Source organism: Erigeron canadensis, chromosome 8 (assembly GCF_010389155.1).
Source record: "Erigeron canadensis isolate Cc75 chromosome 8, C_canadensis_v1, whole genome shotgun sequence".
Lineage (NCBI taxonomy): Eukaryota > Viridiplantae > Streptophyta > Magnoliopsida > Asterales > Asteraceae > Erigeron > Erigeron canadensis.
In genome coordinates, this window is record NC_057768.1 from 30,589,659 (window position 1) to 30,611,879 (window position 22,221).

The 22,221-nt window shown below is 33.0% G+C and overlaps 2 protein-coding genes across 2 annotated transcripts; both read left to right on the forward strand.

Annotated features, from left to right (window-relative positions):
• The first annotated feature begins 5,812 nt into the window (after positions 1 to 5,812).
• LOC122610614 (protein ALP1-like) lies at positions 5,813 to 6,998 on the forward strand. Its single transcript, XM_043783587.1, has 3 exons — positions 5,813 to 6,142; positions 6,240 to 6,465; positions 6,550 to 6,998. The coding sequence occupies exons 1-3, from the start codon at positions 5,813 to 5,815 to the stop codon at positions 6,996 to 6,998; spliced, it is 1,005 nt and encodes a 334-aa protein (XP_043639522.1).
• A 246-nt stretch (positions 6,999 to 7,244) lies between these two features.
• Positions 7,245 to 8,269, forward strand: LOC122610615. Its single transcript, XM_043783588.1, has 2 exons — positions 7,245 to 7,613; positions 7,748 to 8,269. The coding sequence occupies exons 1-2, from the start codon at positions 7,245 to 7,247 to the stop codon at positions 8,267 to 8,269; spliced, it is 891 nt and encodes a 296-aa protein (XP_043639523.1).
• The last annotated feature ends 13,952 nt before the right edge of the window (positions 8,270 to 22,221 follow it).

Genomic DNA, 22,221 nt, shown 5'->3' on the forward strand with positions numbered 1-22,221 from the left:
CTGTATTTAAGGATTGTAATTTTGTGTATCTATCTATATGTATATATCAGTTACTTATATTTAACATTTTGAATTTTATAAGGAAGGGCCGTTGGCGATTTCACATTATTTGAAGGATTCGTATATGTGTTGAAGTTATTGGTGAAATTCTAAAGTGTTGAAGCCAACTAGTTTGCGATTTTCGAATTATGCTTTGATAAATATCTCGACATTATTTAGTAGGTTCAATAAATATGTGAAATTGTATAAATTTGCATATCAAGTTCAAAATTTTGAGTAGTTCTTGCCGTCCTACGCACATACACACACACACACTACTTTGCAGTATCTTAATTGGTTTAGTCTTTGTACTTGTGGTTCAATCTCTTGCGGCAAATCTTGGAGTCTATATTGAGATATAAAACATAGTTTCTTAAAGTTAGTGTTTTTTATCTAAAGTTCTTTTAAGGAAGCATATATCAAGTTTGTTCTAGCTGAGACTGCAGTTACCAGTCATTAATATTCAAGAAGGCATGATTTCTAAACATATTTGTGTATGAAACTTATGTGGTAATGGAATATCTTTACCTTTTTTACCCACTTTCCTTTGATGTTCGCAGTGATTGGAACAATTTTTGTACTGATGGAATAGAATCTTATTCAGGATTTCGGTTTGGGTTGGAATTCTCTAGCTGCTTTAAGTCTATCTTTCTTCTTGGTCTCCAAAATTATGGAGTAAGTCTTTTAGAGTTTATGAATATAAAGAATAGTAGTAATAGTACTATGACTATGCATATTATGTACCAATCGAGGCTTAACTTTTGATCATATGCAAGTCAGAAAGCTGGAAATATTGATAGCCCTTCTATATTTTGTGATGGCTGGTTGTTTCTTTCGAGAGATGAGTTGTGTCAACTATCAAGCCACCATGTTGAGCAATTCCTAAAACAAATATAACTTCTCTTTTATATTTTTGATATTGTAAAATCTACTATAGTTTTTTTTAGTATTGATTTAAACCTTTTTGATAGGTGTAATCTTTTTCTCCACATGCTCTTGTTCTTTCATCGAAGGTACTAAATTCAGTTTGTGGCATCAACATGAGTCCTATCAAAGGTAATGTGTAGCAAATAACAATATATTTAAGTATTTTATAAACACATCACTCATGTAGATTGAAATTTAGTTCATATGAAAGTCTTCATTTCCAATAACCTAATGGATCATACTTTGGATTACAGGATGCCTGTTGGTACATTCTGATAAAGAGTAGGCTTGCACTCCCTTTGTAACATTGATGATCAACGTCTCCATGATCGTTGTTTCTGGCACAGTTTGTGCAACCAAAAACCTACATAGTGACGATTCTGATTGTTAAAGTAATCTTACCCAAAACTTACCCTTATTTCTTCCTTTTATCAGTATTATAAATGTTAATTTTTACATTTTTTTTATAACAGTTTTGAGAATAGACTTATGACCCTGCATTTTACTTTGCAGAATGTTTTGGGGTAGTCGAGCTCTACTTTGTATGTGAGTTTGGTGCTAGCTCATGACCCTGCATTTTACTTTGTCGAAGGTTTGTGACGAGTGAGAAGAATGCAATATGATCAGAGACTATATTCTTCTCGTTTCTTTCATTGCTTTTAGTTATGTTAAATTTTAAAAGATGTTGGATGATAATGTATTAGTTATTATGTATAGTGATATGGAAATGACTTTTTGTCAATGATAATAAAATTTTTATTTTTTCTATTAGTTACATCTACTAAGTTGATGGTATCTTATTTGTCTTTTTGAATATGTATGAGAACCAATGTCCAATAATGGGATGTCGACAACCGGCCTAAAAATAACTACGGTCATATGCTTTACAGATGAATAAAACGTCCTATCATATGGCATGTTAGGACTCTTATGTATTAGGACCCTTTTTATGGTACTAATAAATAGATGATTAGATGCTTCAAGTATTCACTAATAGGACGCTAATATGTGTCATATATTGTAGCCTCTTAAAACCTTATAAAGTGTCCTATTATGTGGTTTATTAGGACGCTCGAACTTTATAGGACCCCCTTAGAATAGACGCTTTTAATAGTGGTCCTATCATCTCAAGTGTCCTATAAAGTAACATTATAGGACACTTTTGGGCGTCCTATTAAGCTAATTTTGTTGTAGTGGCTACACCATATGCTTCAGGTTATAAGTAAGCTACACCATAACTATATATACACAATTTCATCTGATTTAGTTAAAGGTGTACATACAGTGGGGATGAGTTGACCTATAAGCTATGTATGCAATATACTTATAGGTAAACAACAAAACCTCTCTTTTATACATTTATATAAAACAAAAACTAGTATGCACCATCTCTTTTACTACTACTGCTACTATTATACATATATTTACAAAAGCTTTGCCAACCTACAGGGCTCATAGAATTTACAATTAATAGCTCAATCATATATAGCTTTTCAAGTTAAGTTAGATGTTATGGCATCCCAAGTTTCTAATGAAAGTTGTACACCAAAAATTTCTAATGAAAGTTGCACAACATGTAACATGCTAGATTACATGCTAGAGCAACATGTACAGCATGTCATGCAAGCAGAAATTCAAGCAATAGTCTACGTACACATTCGAGAACCTGATACTATACATACAATACTCTACATAGTCGAGAACCTGGTACTATACATACATAATACACATTTCAAAACTCAAAGTAAAATTTGGCTCGACATATTCGAGACCTAAACACGAAGCAAATAGGGTTGTCACAGGCACCACTCCAGTTCAAAAAAAAAAACGTAACTAAAATGGATTTTTGTACATGAGCATGAACAATTTCATGTTGAAAGTATTTCTGAATTCTTTTGGTTAGGGACATCAGAGAGGTCATGATGATGATGATGATTAAATGTTTTTTTTAATTTTTTTGAGCAAAATTAGAAGTTTGCTGACTCAATCTGACGGCAATTTATACTTTATTGCAACTGTGAATTGAAGCCATGGCTATCTTAGGCTATTAAACTTCTTTTACAACATGTTTGAGCCTCCCTTTTACTACCAACATCAAGATGACTATAATAATTGGTATGGTTATTTTGAAAAGGAAGCTGGTTATTAATTGGTTTATTTTTGTTAGGTAGTATTCAGAAAAGTTTTTAAAAGGGGAAGAATGTGTTTCTGAGTGAGCTGAGAAAGATATAAAGATTACTCATTTGTAAGTGTTTTTATTTTCTAAAGTTTCACCTCCATATTTGTGATTTAGGTGATTACTAATATAAAGAAATAAAATTTATGGTGATGCATATAAAGTGCTCGATGAAATGTCTAAAAGAAATTTGTGGTCGTTTTTTAATTTATATATGTTCTATTTTTGAAAAAGATATGTATATGTATATGTGTGTTTGTGTGCGTGTGTGTGTATCTTTAGCTTTTTGATCTTAAATCGATCCAAATCGTGATTACCTTTGTTTAGTGGTTATTTCATCTTGAATTTTCTAATATCTTGGGGTTTTTTGTTTAATGTTTTTACTTCAAAATGTGAATAAAAATGTCATCTTGTCACCAAATTTTCTGAATGAACGTCGTTGTTTCCAGATGCATCGAATTAAAAAGTGTAGTTAGTTGCTGATGATGACATTTACAGCCTCTAAATGGCTAACCAATGAAGTTTTTATAATCTTTTTCTCTTTAGTTATATGGTCGGCAAGTAACAAACCACAATCAATGGGGTTCTTAGGGTTTTCGTCGAATCAAAGAGCAAGAACAAAAGCAAAAACAAATGAATTTTGGAATAATACTATGATAGTTATTTGTGATTTTTGGAGTGGATTTTCGGTTAACCAAAATGTTTTTATTATGATAGTTATGTTGTTGTTTTTATAATTATGTTTCCCTTTGGTTTTTTTTATTTGACTTACAAATTGTGAATTTTCAGGGTGCTGTGAAATTTGTGGGTCGGGCTGAAGCTCTTACTTTTGAGTTGGAGTTCAATATGATTAGTGTTTTCAGTTAATTCTTCGTATGAGAAAAATTGCAATTTGATTGGAACCTTTGATGTCGGTTGAAATTGGTCACAATTTTTGATTGATTCCTTGGTGACAAATGGATCCGATTACATTTTCTTGCTCCTTGAACACTTGCCATATGATGATAATTGATTAGGTGTTCTAACCATTCATATTATTCTCATAGACCGAAACAAATCCCACTGATGATAATTGTTCCTTTTTTTTGGCTATGATGATGTGTATAGGTTCAAAGAAAATTGAGTTTTTGTGTTCCTTGGCGTGGCATTTGAGGTGTGAATGTGATTGCTGTCACATGACATCTTTCTTTGACGAAGCCATGTTGAATCATTACTCTTACTTGAGCATGTCTGAGCCGAATGAATATATGATGAATTATACGGTCCTCTAGAAACATTGGGTTCATTTATTTTAAAAGTTGGCTGTAAACCTATTTCTTTTTACTCTTTGTAAATCAGTTCCTGTCTTGGTTCATTATTCTTTATTGGAAAGAGGAGGAGTTCGCCTTGCATCACAGAAGAGGAGGTGTCAAATAGATAAAGTGGCCACGTCAGTTTTTTATGTCACTGCATGATGAAATTGGTATGTTTTTTGAGGTGTTTATACTATTTGATTTTTTATATACGTGTAGAAATTTAAAATATGGTGTTTGACACCACAGTGGCGTTTAGTGCAACTTGTGCATGGATCCCTAATTATAGGACTTAAAAATGTTCATGATAAAGTAACTTTTATTAATGTAGGTTATTTCACTTAAAATAAAAGTTATGTAATATCTGATGCGAAGAGCTGCAAAAACAGAGCTATTGTTATCTTGATTGTGAATGTAGTGGGGGTGTTTGGTACATGTGAATGAAAAGAGAGAATGGAAATAAGGGGTTTTTCTTTTGTTTGGTGGATAGAAGGAATGGAAATAGAGAATAAAAATGACATTCTCTTTCCACCAATTTTATTCTTTCTAAAAAGCTGTAGAAAGGGGAAGAATCAATATTTTAACTACACTCATTCCCCCTTTGTAAAATCAAGAGAATCAAAGTTATGCCTTAAAAAAACAATTATAAAATATGAGTTTCACATTATCCCCAAATCAAAATGCTTTCTCAAACCCTAGATATGACTATTGAAATTTGAAAAGTTTTTTCATCATCATCATCAAAATATCATCCGATCTTAAACAAGGTATTCTATTGATTCTTCCTATCTTCTTTCAAACAAAATAGCGGTGAATCTTCTTACAAAGGTTTGAAACTTTATCAAGTTTATTATTCTTTCTTTATATTATCATTTTTTTTTTCTGTGTAGTCTATTTTAATTTTAATAAATATGGTATTCACTTCACTACTTGTAATCACTAGTTGTAATTACTACTTCTTATATTATTTTGTTACTATTTTGATCGAGTAAGTCATGTAAATAAAAAAAAAGTTTATTATTACATGATTCTAGTTATCCTGAAGCTATACATCATTACATGAAACAATATACTATTTTAATCTTGCAAGAGAAAACTATATAAGTATATTTTTATTACATGTTTCGAAGTTTCATTTTTTAGTTTTGGTCTTTGTAATTTGGGTATTATGTAGATGGCAAGAACAAATTATTTCCAGAGAAGAATCCAAACTAGGCAAGTTGCTATGATGGCCACTTTAGGAGCATCTCACGCAATGTATTTTTCTGCACGTTGGTTTTTGTTGTGTGGTGCTGCCATGAATCATGTAATCGAGTCAAGAACATTAAGTTCAAAATATTTTGTTAGTTATTATGAAAGAGGTCAGAATATGATAAGAATGGTATATGCAAGTGATGTTGCGAGTGTAGTCACTACAAGAATGGATATATACACTTTTACAAAACTTTGTAAAATTCTTGAAAATAGAGGGGGGTTAAGTAATAGCAAAAATATGTTAGTCGATGAACAAGTAGCTATGTTTTTACACACACTTGCACACAATGAAAAAAATCGGAACATAGGTATCATGTTCAAAAGGTCTGGTGAAACTATATGTCGGTATTTCAAGTTAGTGCTAAAAGCGGTATGTCAAGTACACAAAGAGTTTTATAAAGAACCGGTACCAATTCCAGACAATGAAATAGACGAGAGGTGGAAATGGTTTAAGGTTAGTCGGTTATGAATTTATCTCTAAAACTATCCGGGTTTTATACTAGTCCCCATTTTGCTTGTTGTTATATATCTATTTTTGTTTTTGGTTGAAGGGTTGTCTAGGAGCATTAGACGGAACATATGTTAAAGTTAGGGTCCCGGCTAGTGATCGAAAACCTTATCGGTCCCGAAAGGGTGAGATCTGTACAAATGTCCTTGGTGTTTGTACAAGAGACCTTCAATTCACATATGTGTTGGCGGGATGGGAGGGTTCTGCAGCTGATAGTCGGGTACTTCGAGATGCTATTAGTAGGCCAAACGGTCTTAAAGTACCTCATGGTATGTTATGATACATATAAAATAAAACACAACCATATTTATGAGTAACAATTTAATTAAGACATGTTTCATTGGATCTAATAGGAAATTACTACCTTTGTGATGCCGGTTATATGAACTGTGAAGGTTTTTTAAGTCCTTATCGAGGTCAACGGTACCATCTTAATGATTGGAATCATCCGCCTACAACTGCAAAAGAATTGTATAACATGAGACACGCACAAGCAAGGAATGTAATTGAGAGATGTTTCGGGTTGATTAAGAATAGATGGGCAATTTTGCGTGATGTTTCATTCCATCCACATGATTCCATGTCACGAATAATAATTGCTTGTTGTTTGATAAATAATTTCATCCGTGCAACAATGGCAGAAGACCCTATAGAGCACGAAGTGCCAATTAATCATACACAACCTATAAATGATCACGATAATGTTATTACAACCGTGGAGACTTCACAAGTGTGGAGTGATTATAGGGATAATCTTGCAAACGCAATGTTTACTGAATGGAATGCAAGGCGCGCTCATTAGTGTGGTTTTTGTATGTTTAGATTTCTTATTATTAGTAAGTGCCAAAATTGTATTTTTGTGACTTTCTAGTTAAGAATAGAAGCTGAATGTATGTTTTTGTGACCACTGATGTATGTTCCATTATTGTGATATTCACACACATATATATATATGGTTCAATGTACAAGTAAGTTATTTTCAATAAAATTTCTTACAATTTTTCCAGCAGGTCAACTATATTTCTTGTTCAATTATATAGCCATAGGTATGGCAGATTCAAGTGTAGTTAGAGGACCAGGAAGAAACAAAAGACCATGGACTACAGAGGAAGATGCTAAGCTAATCGATGCATTGATGGAAGTGCATGTACCTGGTAAGTATTCAGGTGTCGATAACGGATTCAAGCCCGGGTATCTTAAAGCTGTGGAACAACTATTGGAAAAAAGCCTGCCTAACTCAGGCATTAAAGCTAAAGCTGAACCTCATATCAAGTCGAGAATGAAAACTTTGAAGTCAAATTTTACCATTGTGCACGACATTATAGTAAGAACTAGTACAAGTGGCTTTGGCTTTAAGTGGGATTCTGGGAAAGGTTGCATTGATGCAGAAGAGCAAGTGTGGGAGGAGTACATCAAGGTTAGTCAACTCTAATATAGGCTCAAGAAAGGCCTCTATATATTGTTATTATTATACATTTATTTTTAGTAGTAACTTTTTTATATGTTATGCAACAAAAACTCATAAAATGCACTTTTTTTTGTTTGTTGTAGACTCATAAAAATGTTGTCGGTTTTAAAGGCAAGCCATTACCTTTTTATGAAAAGCTTTGTACCATTTTCGGTAAAGATAGAGCTACCGGTTCTCATGTTGTTGATCTTGGAAAAGAAGATATTGTAGAAGAGACACCAACATCAACCATCGAAGTTGATACGGACATTTCACAATCTGGTGGAGTTGCGGGAAGTGCAAGCAATAAACGAAAGAGAAGCAAAAGTGACGACTTCAGTGAAATCTTCAAGGAATGTTCGAGTGACTTGACAGAAAGAATCGAGCATTCCATTGGTTCGTTGGGTGAAAAAATTGTTGCGAGTGCTCATGAAACCATTGCTGCTGATGTTCTTGAAGAAGTTATCACGGAGATCCAAAGTTTACCGGGCATTAGTGCACATCAACGTCTTAAAGGGATGGACATCATTGGTTGTAATACAAGCAAGGCCCGCATATTTCTACGTTCATCTGAACAAGACAAAGTTCTCTATATCCAAATGCTTGCAAATGATGCCTTGGATTAGATGTTTGTCGGAAACTAGTATTTTGAACTTCCTCCATGTTACCCCTCAAAGTTGTTGAATTATGGTTACAATCTTTTGTTCAGGATACAATACTGATGTGGGGATGTATATTTTGGTAAACTATGGTAGATAGCACTATGAAGTATGAACGATGGCATGGTTCGTCTTAATGGCTATTTGTATATGCATTATAATATAACGTACGATGTTAATGTTTTGTTTTTAAGATCTTTAATTAATTGATGTTGTGACAATTTGTTGTTGATATAATTAGGAACACTGTTATTTCATAATAAGATAAAGCAACCTAATTATAAAAAAAACATTTAATAAAAATAAAGTTTATAATGAAAAAAGTGCATTAATATAAATAAGCTGTAACAACTCTTGAAAAATCAATGTGGATTATACATAAATAAATAAGTAAAAAACCATATGAAAGTCTTTTCCATTCCATCAAATAAAATAACCAAACAAGAGAATGATTCTTTTCTTTGTTTCTTGTCACGATTCTTTAGTTATACCAAACAAAATAATCATTCATTTTCTTATTATTCCATTCTCTTTCCATTCCCTCCTTTAATTCCATTCTTTATGATTCACTCCTACCAAACACCCCCTAATATTATTGCAATTCAAATCCAAGCCATAATTGTTTTTTGACACATTTTCGTCTCCTTTCAGGTTAGACTGGCGACCAACACACACACACAATGGACACAAAAAGTGTGAGGGCTTTGATGTGGGGGCTTAGATGTAGATGTTTAGATGTGGAGGATTAGATGCAGGAGCTTAGATGCTATGTAGCACCGAAACGGATACGGCAAAGGGGCACGGAAACGATACGGGAATGGGAAACGACAAAACTAAAAAATTTAGGATACGGGTATACGGGAAATATACGGCAATAAAAAAATTAAAATTTAAAAATATATTTATTTTATATAGAGAAAGACTTGAGACTTCAAAGATTATGTATAATTATATATGTATAGTTTTATAACATATGTTTAATGGTGACTGGTGATCACGGATTAAATTTGTAATAATCAATTTTAGAATAAAAAAAAAATTGATGGTGATCTCAATTGTATAATGTAGTTGCTTTGTGTTAGGGGGTATGCATAGTCGCAAAATGATAGTCGTTTTTGTAATAGAAAAAGCTCATTGAAATCCTAATATTAATTGAAAACAGTATGGAAGCTTCATAGAAACGTTTCGGTATATATGGAAACTTCAAGGAAACGTTTCGTACGAGTTTCCGTTCCCATGGAGTTTTCGAAATGGATACGCCTACCTGCTTGGAGTTTCGGTGCATAGCTTAGATGCAGCCATGCAGGGGCTTAGATGCATGTGTTTTAAATGAGTGTGTGAAGAAAACGTTGGTGTGTCTATTTTTTGAGGTAATTGTTATTTACAGTTGATAGTAAGTATTTTCATTATGATGAACTTTGGTATAGGAGTGCAGACATTTATTTGTCGGGAAAAGGTGATTTTCAAGAAAAATCATAAAATGAATAAGGGGGTTTGGTCATTTATTGTTGTTTTTTTGGAAATGGTTTGGTTGGCAGTGTTTTTTTGGTATAATATGAAATGTGAGGTAGTGATCACATGTACTATTTTGGGGATTATAGGTATTGTGCTTTATAGTTGCAAATAAGTTTTATGGTATGTTTGGAGAAAATGGCTAGGATCAATGTTTAGGACCGGAGAAATAGTTTCTGTTTTCACCCAGCATGTTGTTAACCATTACCCACCACGGTAACTGCTCATTGTGAATCCGTCCTGATTTATCCTGCTCTTTTCAACTGCAGAAAGCAACAGTGATTGCCTCCACTCCCACAACCGCTACTGAAGAAGGCGATTATTTGCACAGATTAATAGTTTTCTTGCTTTTTTATCCTACCTGGCCATCTTACGTTAACAGTACGCTTTTGTGAACTTTAACTCTTTGGGTAGAATTCTTACAAATTAACATATATTTAGCTACTAGAACACATGTATGCTTCTTATTTCTTAAAGACCGACACTTATCCACCTTTTAAAGTTGATATATTGATCTTATATCCTCGGGGTTTACAATTTGAGTGTAAATCCAGTTAACATACATGCATGCATGACAGATATGGTTCATGTTTGAAAGCATGTTTGACATCAAGAACAACAAAAAAAAGGCGAAAAGGCAAAAGAGGCCGGATACATTATGGAATGAGATTCCCTCAAGTTATACTAATATGACTAGTCATGTTAGGCTAATCTTGGCCCTTGGATCAACATATGTACATAGTGCGGGGATTGAACTGGAGCAGGCTTATTGACCTGGATAAGAAAGGTCAATGGTCAAAACCAAGGGAAGCAGTAACTATTTATGTCTTGTAATTAGAGGTAGCAAATGGGTGGATTATGTTGTTTTTATCGGGTCAAAATGGGTTTCGTGTGGAGTCACCGACGCATGAGCATGAAATTATACTTAATTTTACAGGTGACAAAATAGATGGTACGGGTAGGTTGGGTAAAACTGGGTATTAGTAAATTTAGTTTGGTTTTGGTGCAAACCGAAAGGGATCTTTATTATATGGTAAATTCAGTGTGATCCAAGCTTTGCTTCTAACATTCTCAAGTGAAACTATAACTTTAATAATGCATACTGTAAAAAAGACTCCCTAAGGTCCAAACTTTTAGGTTTATGACCTCTATGACTTTGACTTTATTTGTAGTGAAATACATTCTTTTGGAGGTTAATGTTTACATGAGGGATGGATGGCATTTAGATTGTTACAGTGAAAGTCAACCCCCATTGCTCACCCTGGATTCTTGGAGTCAAAGCCAAACATTAGCTTTCCTGATGAAAATGGCAATTCGCCAGACGGTCGTCGCAATATATAATTTCGTTTAATTTTTTGTTTTTTTTTTTAAATTCAGCAAGATAAAGTAGACTTGACCAAATACCTGATACAATTCTCATTATTGTAAAGTCCGTGTTTATGCATGATATAAGTGAGTATTTGATTAACATTTAATTATATTGATTCATCATTCGTATTGTATAAATTTCCTTTCAAACAAATTTATTATTAGTGTAAACACTACAATTATATTATAACATAAACTATTTTATACTTAAGATAGTATAAACACCATAAAATACATATAATTTTCATAATCTTTAGATTTCATGATTCTACATTGACATCTCATCTCTTCTTAACGTTCACTTTTAATCCTTATTAATTGCAAATGAAAGAAGAAGTTCAAGGATTGAATCATTCATTCATCTTAATTTTATGTCTTCTTCTCTGATCCATTTCATGTCAACTTTAATTAGTTATAATGAAAACAAAAAAACAAGTCTATGTATACTATATAATTACCGAAACTAATAATAACTTTCACATTGTTATTTTTATAGAATCCTTGTTTAACGCGGGATTTAGATCTAGTAGTATATTATAAAGAAAATACCTCCTTGTTGATATATGAGAAATTGTCTATAATGCCCTTAATGCTTAAATTACACTACGAATCCCTTCTCTTTAAATTTCACATATAAATTACTAAATGATCATATCTATACAAGAATGACGGTTAAGGACGGAGCCCGTCAATCCATGGCGAAGTCATGGTGGCCAAGGATGCAGCCCTTCAATCCATGACGGAGCGCGTCCGGTAAATCACCTCCATCACCGATCACCCTGTATAACCTATTACCCCCTATGACCTATTACTCCCACCAACTACCCTTTATTAAAACCTTTAAGGGCGGAGCTCGGTTCGAATCACAGTTATAACTTACACATGAGCTCACTTGCCATGGTTTTAGGTCGGCTAGCAAACACTGTCATTCGTAGTCAAGCACTCTTTGGCCATCGCTGAATTTCTAACAATTAAAACAGGATGACACCAAGCTTGATAGTGTAAACTAGTTATGAACCCGGACGTTGCCCCGGATGACATTACAATGCTTTCAGAAACTTGATACAAACAGGAGATACATTCGTTTGTTGCTTATTAAAATGTGTGTCTAAAAATAAAATGTCGTTTACAAATCTTATCATTTACATGATCAATTCTATGAATAATTGAAGGAATATAAAAAGAAATGTTAATCATGTAGCAACTATATGATTAATCGAAAAAAGTGTGATAAAACGTGAAAAAAATGAAAACGCACTAAAGTTATATTACTATATGTGAAATACAAAAAGAAATGAGAAGTACGAGGTAAATCATTGTAGAAGCTAAGAGACAAATGAACGCAGATATCATATTAAATTTGTACACAATAAATTGTAAAAGGCCAAATTAGTTAAAAGTTGATGATATACCCTATACAGAGCTTTACCTTCGTACCCGAAGCAGATACGAAGACACCTTCATACAGGTAAAATTACTTATCTATATATACCCAGAACGGAGCTCAACCTCCGTTTAATATGATCATTTCGGAGCTCTTAAGGTAACGATACCCAGCTCTGAGGAAATATATCAAAAAGATCATTTATAAATTCTTTCCATGATTATCCGAATGAAACAAATACATTAAGGTCTGAATACCTCAGACACGGTTTGTAAAAGGATTACCACAAAATCCCCTCAAGAAGAAAATAAGATATCCTCAAATAAGGAAAAGATTTACCCTAATTTTCTTACCCTCCTCTCCAAGTTTCTACCCTCTATATAAGGAGGACACCTCGTACGGTATAATTCATTAAAAAATACTCTCGAAATACACCACCCCCGCACAATATCACATCGGCCTCCACAGTCCGGTGATGACACATAGTATAATTAAGGCGTAAAGCGGTCGTTGCCCTATTACCAGTATGGAATCGCCTTCAAATCCCCAACAACACCTTAATCCCATCACTCACACCTCCGGTTCAGTCATAGTGCGATTATTTGATCAAACAAAAGTATAAAGCTAAAATAAAAAAACAAACAGAGGTTTTTTGTTAAACTAGGCGACAGATTGACAATATCAATTTGACACAAATACTATATACTCCAATGCCCGATAGAAAAATGGACTTGATTTGCAACAGCTTTTGAAATTCTCATTACACACAAAAATAGTATCTAACGATCATCTATACCCGTTAGAGAAAACGAAGTAAATATTTGTCAAAGAAAAGGACCTGATTTGCAGTTGTTATTGTTACTCTCGTTAAACATTCAAACAGTAATTAACGATGATTAGTGCTTGTTAGAGTCTTTTAGTATTTAATAACATTAAGGACTAGTATTGCAAGAAAGTTAACGACAGAGACCATTGTTGCTGAACTGCTCACGGAAAAAGAGGCACGTTATGGGCCCGAACTTGTTAGCTATAGACCCCCACAGTTTGTGATGCACTTGAGAACCAGCTAAAAGATGCAAGGAGTATTGTAAATAACGGTCTTAACGGTTGTTATAACGGTAACGGAGGTCTGCCGTTACATTAAGTGCATTGTAGGGTAAATTTAACGGCCCAGTCAATAACGGTCAACTACGGTATTTAACGGGATTTAATGGTCATAACGGTCAAGAAAGTCAAATAACGGCCTGACTTATAACAAAAGTTTGACTTTTTTTTAAAGGAAAAAAAGAAAATGGACGGTTTTAATAGAAGATAAAAGAGGGAAGAAAAATTAGAAATGGTGAACTAGATGTCTAGAGAATAAATTAAATTTTAATCTACATGTATATATATATATATAATTGTATACATATAAATAAAGTAAGTAAAAGAAAACGAAAGAGGAGAAATTGGAGATCTGAATTTGGACTTTGGGAAGATGCAATAAATTGGAATAAGGAATCCAGCTGTTTTGTACAGGAGTAGCTGTCAAGACTTCTAATAAGGAATCCATGCCAAATGACCAAAGACCAGAAAACAGAATATGGTGGCTACCGATAATATGAAAGATAGAGGTAAATCCATAACAATATTTTCTGTGCATTAAAAGGGTTCATATTTGAAGAAGGTGAGAAAATGTTAATATCTGATCAAATAAATAACAAGTTAACAACAAATTCCAAATACAATTATAGGTAACTAATGTGGATATCATAGCATTAGTGCCTATATGAGAAGAAATGTGATCCTGCCAAATTGGACTAAAAATGCCATCTCAATTATTTGACTTCTAATATTTTCCAGAATAAACAAATTAAATAAATAAAAAGTAAAAAATTGTGCAATGAAAGAAGGAAAAGCAAGTGACACCTAGGGATCAGCAAAAAAACCGTTGACCCGCGCCCGACTTGGAACTGACCCAGAACCGGCTCAAAGCCCTAACGGGTCGGGTCATGGGTCACACTTTTGTTGCATTCGCAAGTCACGGATTTCGCGGGTCGGACCGGGCCGGGTCGGGTGAAGACAAAAACCGAAAAACAATTAAGGGAACCCATGACCCGACCCGAAACGAACCAACCCGTACCTTCACAGACCGGGTCACGGTTCTGATTTTCATGCATTCGCGGGTCGCGAGTCGGGCCATTTGCACATCCCTAGTGACACCTGTAATCCAATCATGGTCCCAAAAATGGCCATTCTATCTATCGGATTGGGATCCCCAAAAGTTACTTTCAACTTCAACTTTATAGGTAAAGTTGAAAGCATCTTGACCTTTGTATTGAAATCAAAGGTCAAGATTCAAAGATCATCATTGAATCTTGACCCTTCATTTTAATTCAAGGGAAAAGATTTACAACTTTACCAATAAAGTTGTCAATAACTTTAGAAGATACTCATCCCTATCTAGAGCTCCAATAACAACATAATAGTAATTTAATTACACTAAAATTCCAATTTCACCTAACTACAAGGACGCTAAATCAAGATGGGTGAAAATATATACCTGGATTTTTTTTCTTTTTTCTTCTCCTTCGAGCTCACTCCACACACACCAAGGAATTGCTAGGCTACTTGATGGGTTATGATTAATTAAGCACGCTAAACTTGGTTTCTTCCTATTGGAGTTCGGTTATTGAGGTTCACCGCACACACACAATTTAAGTTTGGTGGAAGACTAGAAAAAGAGGAATGGAAGAAAAGAGGTTGGACTTGTAGGGCTTTTGCGAGGTTCCAAACTGACCTTTAAAAATGTTGTATTGTATTATCTACAGATTTTGACATGGAAAATTTCGACCATGTTGTTAGGCCTCTTCCAAGCGTGACACTTTTATCATTTCGTCTTGACTATTATATCATTTTTTTCTCTTCAAACACACTCAAGAACTATTTTCTCTCAACTATACCCTCGTCTTCATCCTCACATATAATACTTACACTCTCTACATACATACAAAACTAACAAAAATGAATTAATTATTGAAATTGTGGCTGCGTGTCATGTAATGATTGGTGAATGAAATTAATTCCTAATAGCTTTAGTAAAGGGACCCACTAGTATTATCAATTAAACTAATTGCACTGTCACATGAACTCTTCCACCCATTTCCTAAATATAACGAGCATTGACGACGACCTAACAATGATGGGGTGTTGCCTATCCATTCTTTCACGACGACAAAAATGACGAAGCTATGCCATGCGATAGGGAACGGCATTATGATCAACCGTATTTTCATGACCCCTCCTGTTTAGCATTCTTGATCATAACTTTTTAGCTATCCACATCAAGGGTGTGCATGGAAGATTTGTGGTGACATGAAAAATGTTTGTAGGAAGGTTATTGTTGTGGTGATGAGGTGGAAGATATATATATATATATCCTTGCAAGGGCGGTTCTCTTTGGGGACCCGTGGGGGCCCGGGTCATCTCCGTTTTCTCGCTTAGTATTACTAATGTATCCGTATTTCGTCCAAAAAATTTTATATCAATTAAGTCGGCCCCCAGGAATTATTTTTTTAAAAACTTTTGATATATTTAATAAATTTAATAGTCCAATAAAATTTGTCGTTTTAGTTTTTATAACCCACAATTCACTTAACTCATTTATAATTCTATGTTTTAGCTTACAATTCACAATCCACGTAACATGATCTTTCTCTATTTTTTGAGTTTTAGGCTCAGCAAAAAATAAATTTACCTTTTTAGTTTTATAACCCACAATTCACTTATTCCATTCATAATTCTATGTTTTAGCCCACAATCCACATAACAAGGCTTTCCTCCTACAATCCACAATACACGCCTTTTCACTTGGTATTTTCATAAGTCTTTGTAGTTTTATGTTGGTTGGAAACTGTGATATCGCCTATTTTATACATATTTATTTTATGCAATATCATTTTCTTTTAATTATTTTATGTTTGTGTTATCATCATTTTTATAGATGTTTATATTTAATATTTGTTTTTATTAGGTTATTGGTGTATAAGATGAAAAATGACGAAAATAGACCAAATGAAGATTATTTCTAAATGAGGAGCCGAGGATGAAATATCTATTACTTGAACTATGAACTTGAAGAATAAAAGTCCTGTCCTATCACTTTTATATGGACTTGGCTAGATGGAGGATCATACTACAAGAGGAAGTCAAACAAAGTGTGAAGCTGTCGAACAACATCAACAACAATTGTAGAATTGAGAATAATAAAATGTGGTGGTTTCGTGGTTTTCTCCAGCCGAAAAAGAAGAAAAGGCCCAAGGCCTTGGGCCTTGTGGTGCGCAAGCCCAGGAAGCAAGAAAAGAAACAAGTTGGTCCATCTATGTTGAGGACTAGAGGTGCAAGAAGTGGTTAACCGATTTCGGTTAATAATTTTAATAACCAGTTTCGGTTATTTTTTAGAACAGTAATAACCGATTACGGTTAACTTGTATCGGTTAATAACCGGTTTTTAGATTTCAAAACTGGAACCTATCTAACCAATTTCGATTAATAATAACCGGTTAACTGATACCGGTTAACCTATTCGGGTTTTTTAAACATATTCCAAAGCCTAAGCGACAAACCCATATTGCAAAAAAATCTGTATTCCAAATAAACATCATTTTCTAAACACAATAAACTTCATCATCCCAAATCTCAAAAACAACAAAAAAATTGATGTTGGATCGGATGAAATAAGAATTAATCTGTATTTAGTATAGATATATTGAAAGCTTACGCAATCATCTGATAGTGCGATCTTTCCGGTTATATATCAGTGTATGTATATAATATGACTGATATTGATATATATATATATATAGATATAGATTTATATAATATGTGATTAACCGGTTAACCGTTTATTATTTGGAAAATTAACCGGTTATAGGTTAACCAGTTAATTATCAGTTTTGGTTTTGAAAAGAGTAATCGGTTAGTAACCTACGGTTTCTGGTAACCTATAATCGATTTTTACTATTTCGGTTACTAACCAATTTTAGTTATCGGTTACAAATCAGTTCGGTTCGATTAATCGATTTTTTCTTGCACCTCTATTGAGGACTAATGCATCAGGCCCAAAACAAATTCGCTGAAGGAAAAAGAGGCAACCGACTTTATAATATGTGTGGGCTCCAAGCAAAACAATCCTATATATATTTTACATAATGCAGCCGAGAGGAGGATCATAACAAGAATCTACCGAATTAATTTAGTTGAGGGAGGGAATCAATCATATCTATAATACAATCCCTATCTATCGAATTAAAAAATATCAAAAGAGTTTTTCTATTCGTAAGGGAGTTCGGTGGAAATTAATAGGGAATTAGTTTCGAGAGGTCAGCTGCAAATTGCAGGTGCCGCTAGAAGCCAAAACGAATAAAAAGGTTGTTAGCTTTGTTCGTCAACTTATTCGACTTTTAAACTTTTTTTTTATTAGTATTATTTATTACTAATACTTTTAATATTATTAGTTGTTTCTTGTTAAAATAAAATTACGATACAATTATTATTATGGATTATATTTATGTGATAATTGTTAGTTTAATTTATCTTGCCATGAGTAGCTAATTTTCTTTACACTTACTTGGATAATGTGAGCATGTCATAGAGTTGTCACTTTGTTACTTATAATTGTTGAACACGGTTTTTACGTTTAGTCGAAGATCCATGTTTGTCCAAGTTTATATATTGTTTTGATTTCTTATATAAATTAGTTGGTAATTAATTATAGAAGTTCGAGAGAAATCTTTAGGATTGGTAATTGGTTTATGAAAGAATTAATCGGTCTTTAATTAATTCAAAGTCATTGGAGTTCGAGAGAAACTAGTGATAGAGACTAAAACAATCAAATTTGGATGAATATGTTAGTCGTTTATGATAGAGAGATCTAATTAGACGATTAAGAAACAATTTGAGAGAAAGCTTTATTAGGTTAAATCGTAAAACCAACTTAGGACTTAATGCTTGATTGTTAGGGTAGAATTTATTCGCGAGAGCGGTAACTATACTTTTGACAATTAAAGATTTGAGTATAACGAGAGTTCATCTTAATTACATATTAAGTAGTTCAACATAAAAAGTGACATTGTGATAATTTGACATGTGAGCTATTTCAAGTGGGTGTGCCTTTTAATATTATTAATATTATTGTTTCACAAAATCTCTTTTCGATTAATTCTACGGAATTACTAACTTTTTCAAACTAACTTTAAAAAAAAACCAATATGACGGAGTCTTTAAAATCCAAAACTCTTTTTAAAACTACTTAAAACTCGCTTACTCTTAATTAGTCCATGTGTTCGATCCTGAACTTACCTTTAAACTATATTGCATACGAACGGGTCCACTGTCCGAGAGTGTGTAGTAGTCAGTTCTAGGGTATTTCTTGTTTTTAAATTTATAACTAGATTTTACACATCAAACTGTGTATTGGTAATTTAAATGAAAAACTTAGATTATTAGTTTTATTTTTGTTTGACCCGACCCGGTTTAGTGTATTGTATGACCATTATATAATACTCGGAACATAACAATGGCAAAAAAAAAAAATAATAAATAAATTGGCCCTCATGGCTAAAACTTCCAAGATCCGCCACTATATCCTTGGGTGTTTGTGGAGAAGGATGAGGAGAGAGGGTGTTTGAGTATGGAATACTAAGCTCAATCACCAAATGGGTTTAACCACGAAAATCATCAAAATCTCCACAATAAGAGTGCAAACATACTAAGTTTTTGATGAACCTAAGGTGAATGATGATTTTCCCAACGAGATTTTTCGATCTTTGGAGGATATGAATGTTATATCATTTTGTGTTATGAATGATTGATGAATGATTGAATATACTATGTGTGTGAAAATATCTGAGTTGTATTATGTTGAATGTCAGTGATAACAAGTATTCATAGGCAGTCAAATTAGGGTAACCTCGTGATTTGGGTCTGTCAGAAATGGACCCTGACCCAAGTACTCCAAATGACAATTCAAGAGATAGAATATTCTAGAGTCCTTATTGCCAGACGTTTTTGAGAAAACATAGTGAGAGCATACTTGTTGAAATAATACTAGTGGTTATATCTTCTAACACATATTAAAAATTTACATATAACTTGCGATTTAAAAACTTTGGGAAAGCATATGTACTATGAGTAGTAGGTGTGATAAGTACTGCCGCACTCACAAACCGGCACTCAATGTGTGTATTTAATAAACTTTAGGGGCAAAACAAAAACAAAAAATCTTCACGGACATGCCATGCATATTATTTCCCTTTATTCATATATAACTTTTCACTATATATATATATATATAGAGAGAGAGAGAGAGAAGGGATTATGAGGCTGTTAGGCATCTAAATTGAGTGAAAATCCTTTCACATACTTTTTTTTAAACCATAAAAATCGTGAGGGCCAAGCATTTATTCAAAATATTAAAATATTGATATGGGAGAGGTTTTTAACCCAAGTTGGGTGCATAACAACCCCATACTCTATACTAGGTGTATACCCGTCCGATTGACGGATTGAGTTTAAATATTATTTAAAAAAATATACTTTACGTAAATTATTATAAAAATATTAAATATAAGTTGAAATGGTATTAACTTAAATATACTTTGTAAAATATAAATAACTCATTAAAAAACTGCAAAACAGTTAAAAAAAGATCAAGAAAAAAAAACTCAAAACTACTAAAATCAACTCAAAACTATTGAAAAACAACACAAAACAACTGAAAAACTGCAAAACAACTTTAAAAAATGCTAAAAAACTGCTTAAAACTGCTGAAAAAACAGATGAAAACTGCTAAAAAAAATCTTCTGAAAATTGCTGTAAAATGATAAAAAAAAAAAAACAGCTCAAAACTACTGAAAAACTGCGAAATTGCTAAAAACTGCTGAAACATTTCAAACTACTCAAATATAGCTCTAACTTGCTGAAAAACAGCTCAAAATTGCTTAAATACAGCTCAAACTTGCTGAAAATCTACAAAACAGCTCAAAAATATTGAAAAACAACTCAAAACTTGCTAAAAAACTATAAAATAGCTTTAAAATGCTGAAAAACAGCTCAAAACCGCTGAAAATTGCAAAACAGTTCAAAAATGCTGAAACAACTCAAAAATACTAAAATACAGCTCAAAATGTTGGCGATACACCACTAAATGCGCTTTATAGTATTGTATTATACAACACAATAAAGCATATTTAGTGGTGTATCGTCAAAAACTGGTGGTGTATAGATCACCACCTGTTACTAATATTTTGAAGTTTCCGTTTTACCGTACATATTATTCGATAAAAACATTATGCATGTAATTCATTTTTTTTCTTATTTTATTTATTGTTAGAAATATGAACAAGAATGAATTGTAATAAATAACCTTATAAATAATAGTATAACAAAAAAAAAAACTTGTTTTATCAAACGTATTATTCAATAAAAACATTACGCATAGATTTAATTTGTCTTCATATTTTATTTATTATTTTGTTAGCTAGCTTGATTATTTTATATTATTTACAAAGTTAAAGGAAGATAAATATGAAAATGATGAATATGAAATAAAATTTGCAAATAAAGTGAAAAAAAGGTAATATAAAAGAAAGAGACAAAATGTTTAATTTGATTTTTCCCCCTAATTTTGAAATCTCAACTCTTTTTATTTTTCTCTCCCATTAAAGATTCCTTCTATGAATAGTCTATAATACCCTTTTAAGTAAAATTACTTAACGTCAAAGAGTCAATGTCTTAAAATTATATCCATTCCTCTATTATATATAGTATATAGATATAGATATATATACCTGGATTCTTTTTCTTTTTTCTTTTCCTTTGAGCTCACTCCACACACACCAAGGAATTGCTAGGCTATTTGATGGGTTATGATTAATTAAGCACACTAAACTTGGTTTCTTCATGTTGGAGGTCAGTTATGGAGGTTCACCGCACACACAAAATTTTAGTTTGGTGGAAGAGTGGAAGAAAAGTGGCTCGACTTGTAGGGCTCTTGCTAGGTTCCTAAATATTGTATTGTATTATCTACATATTTTGACATGGAAAATTTTGACCATGTTGTTTGGCCTCTTCCTAGCGTGAAACTTTTATCGCTTCGTCTTGATTACTACATCATTTTTTTCTCTTCAAGACATACTCAAAAACTACTTTCTCCCAATCATACCCTCATCTTCACCCTCACATGTAACACTTACTCTCTCTACATAAATATAATACTAACAAAAATGAATTAATTATTGAGGTTGTGGTTGCATGTCATGTAATGATTAGTGGATAAAATTAATTCCTAATAGCTTTAGTGAAGAGACCCGCTAGTATTATCAATTAAACTGATTGCACTGTCACATGAACTATTCCACCCATTTCCTAAATATAACGAGCATTGACGACGACCTAACAATGACGGGGTGCTGCCTTTCTATTCTTTTACGACGACAAAAATGACGAAGCCATGCCATGCGATAGGGAACGACATTATGAGCATCCATATTTTCATGACCCGTCCTGTTTAGCATTCTTGATCATAACATTTAGGCTATCCACAGCAAGGATGTGCATGTAAGATTTGTGGTGATATGAAAGATGTTTGTAAGAAGGTTATTGTTGTGGTGATGAG

Coding starts and splice junctions, on each gene's coding strand:
- LOC122610615 (XM_043783588.1), top strand. CDS start 7,245: ATGGCAGATTCAAGTGTAGTTAGAGGACCAGGAAGAAACAAAAGACCA. Junction 7,614..7,747: donor TGTGGGAGGAGTACATCAAG/GTTAGTCAACTC, acceptor TGTTTGTTGTAG/ACTCATAAAAATGTTGTCGG.
- LOC122610614 (XM_043783587.1), top strand. CDS start 5,813: ATGGTATATGCAAGTGATGTTGCGAGTGTAGTCACTACAAGAATGGAT. Junction 6,143..6,239: donor AGAGGTGGAAATGGTTTAAG/GTTAGTCGGTTA, acceptor TTTTGGTTGAAG/GGTTGTCTAGGAGCATTAGA. Junction 6,466..6,549: donor CGGTCTTAAAGTACCTCATG/GTATGTTATGAT, acceptor TGGATCTAATAG/GAAATTACTACCTTTGTGAT.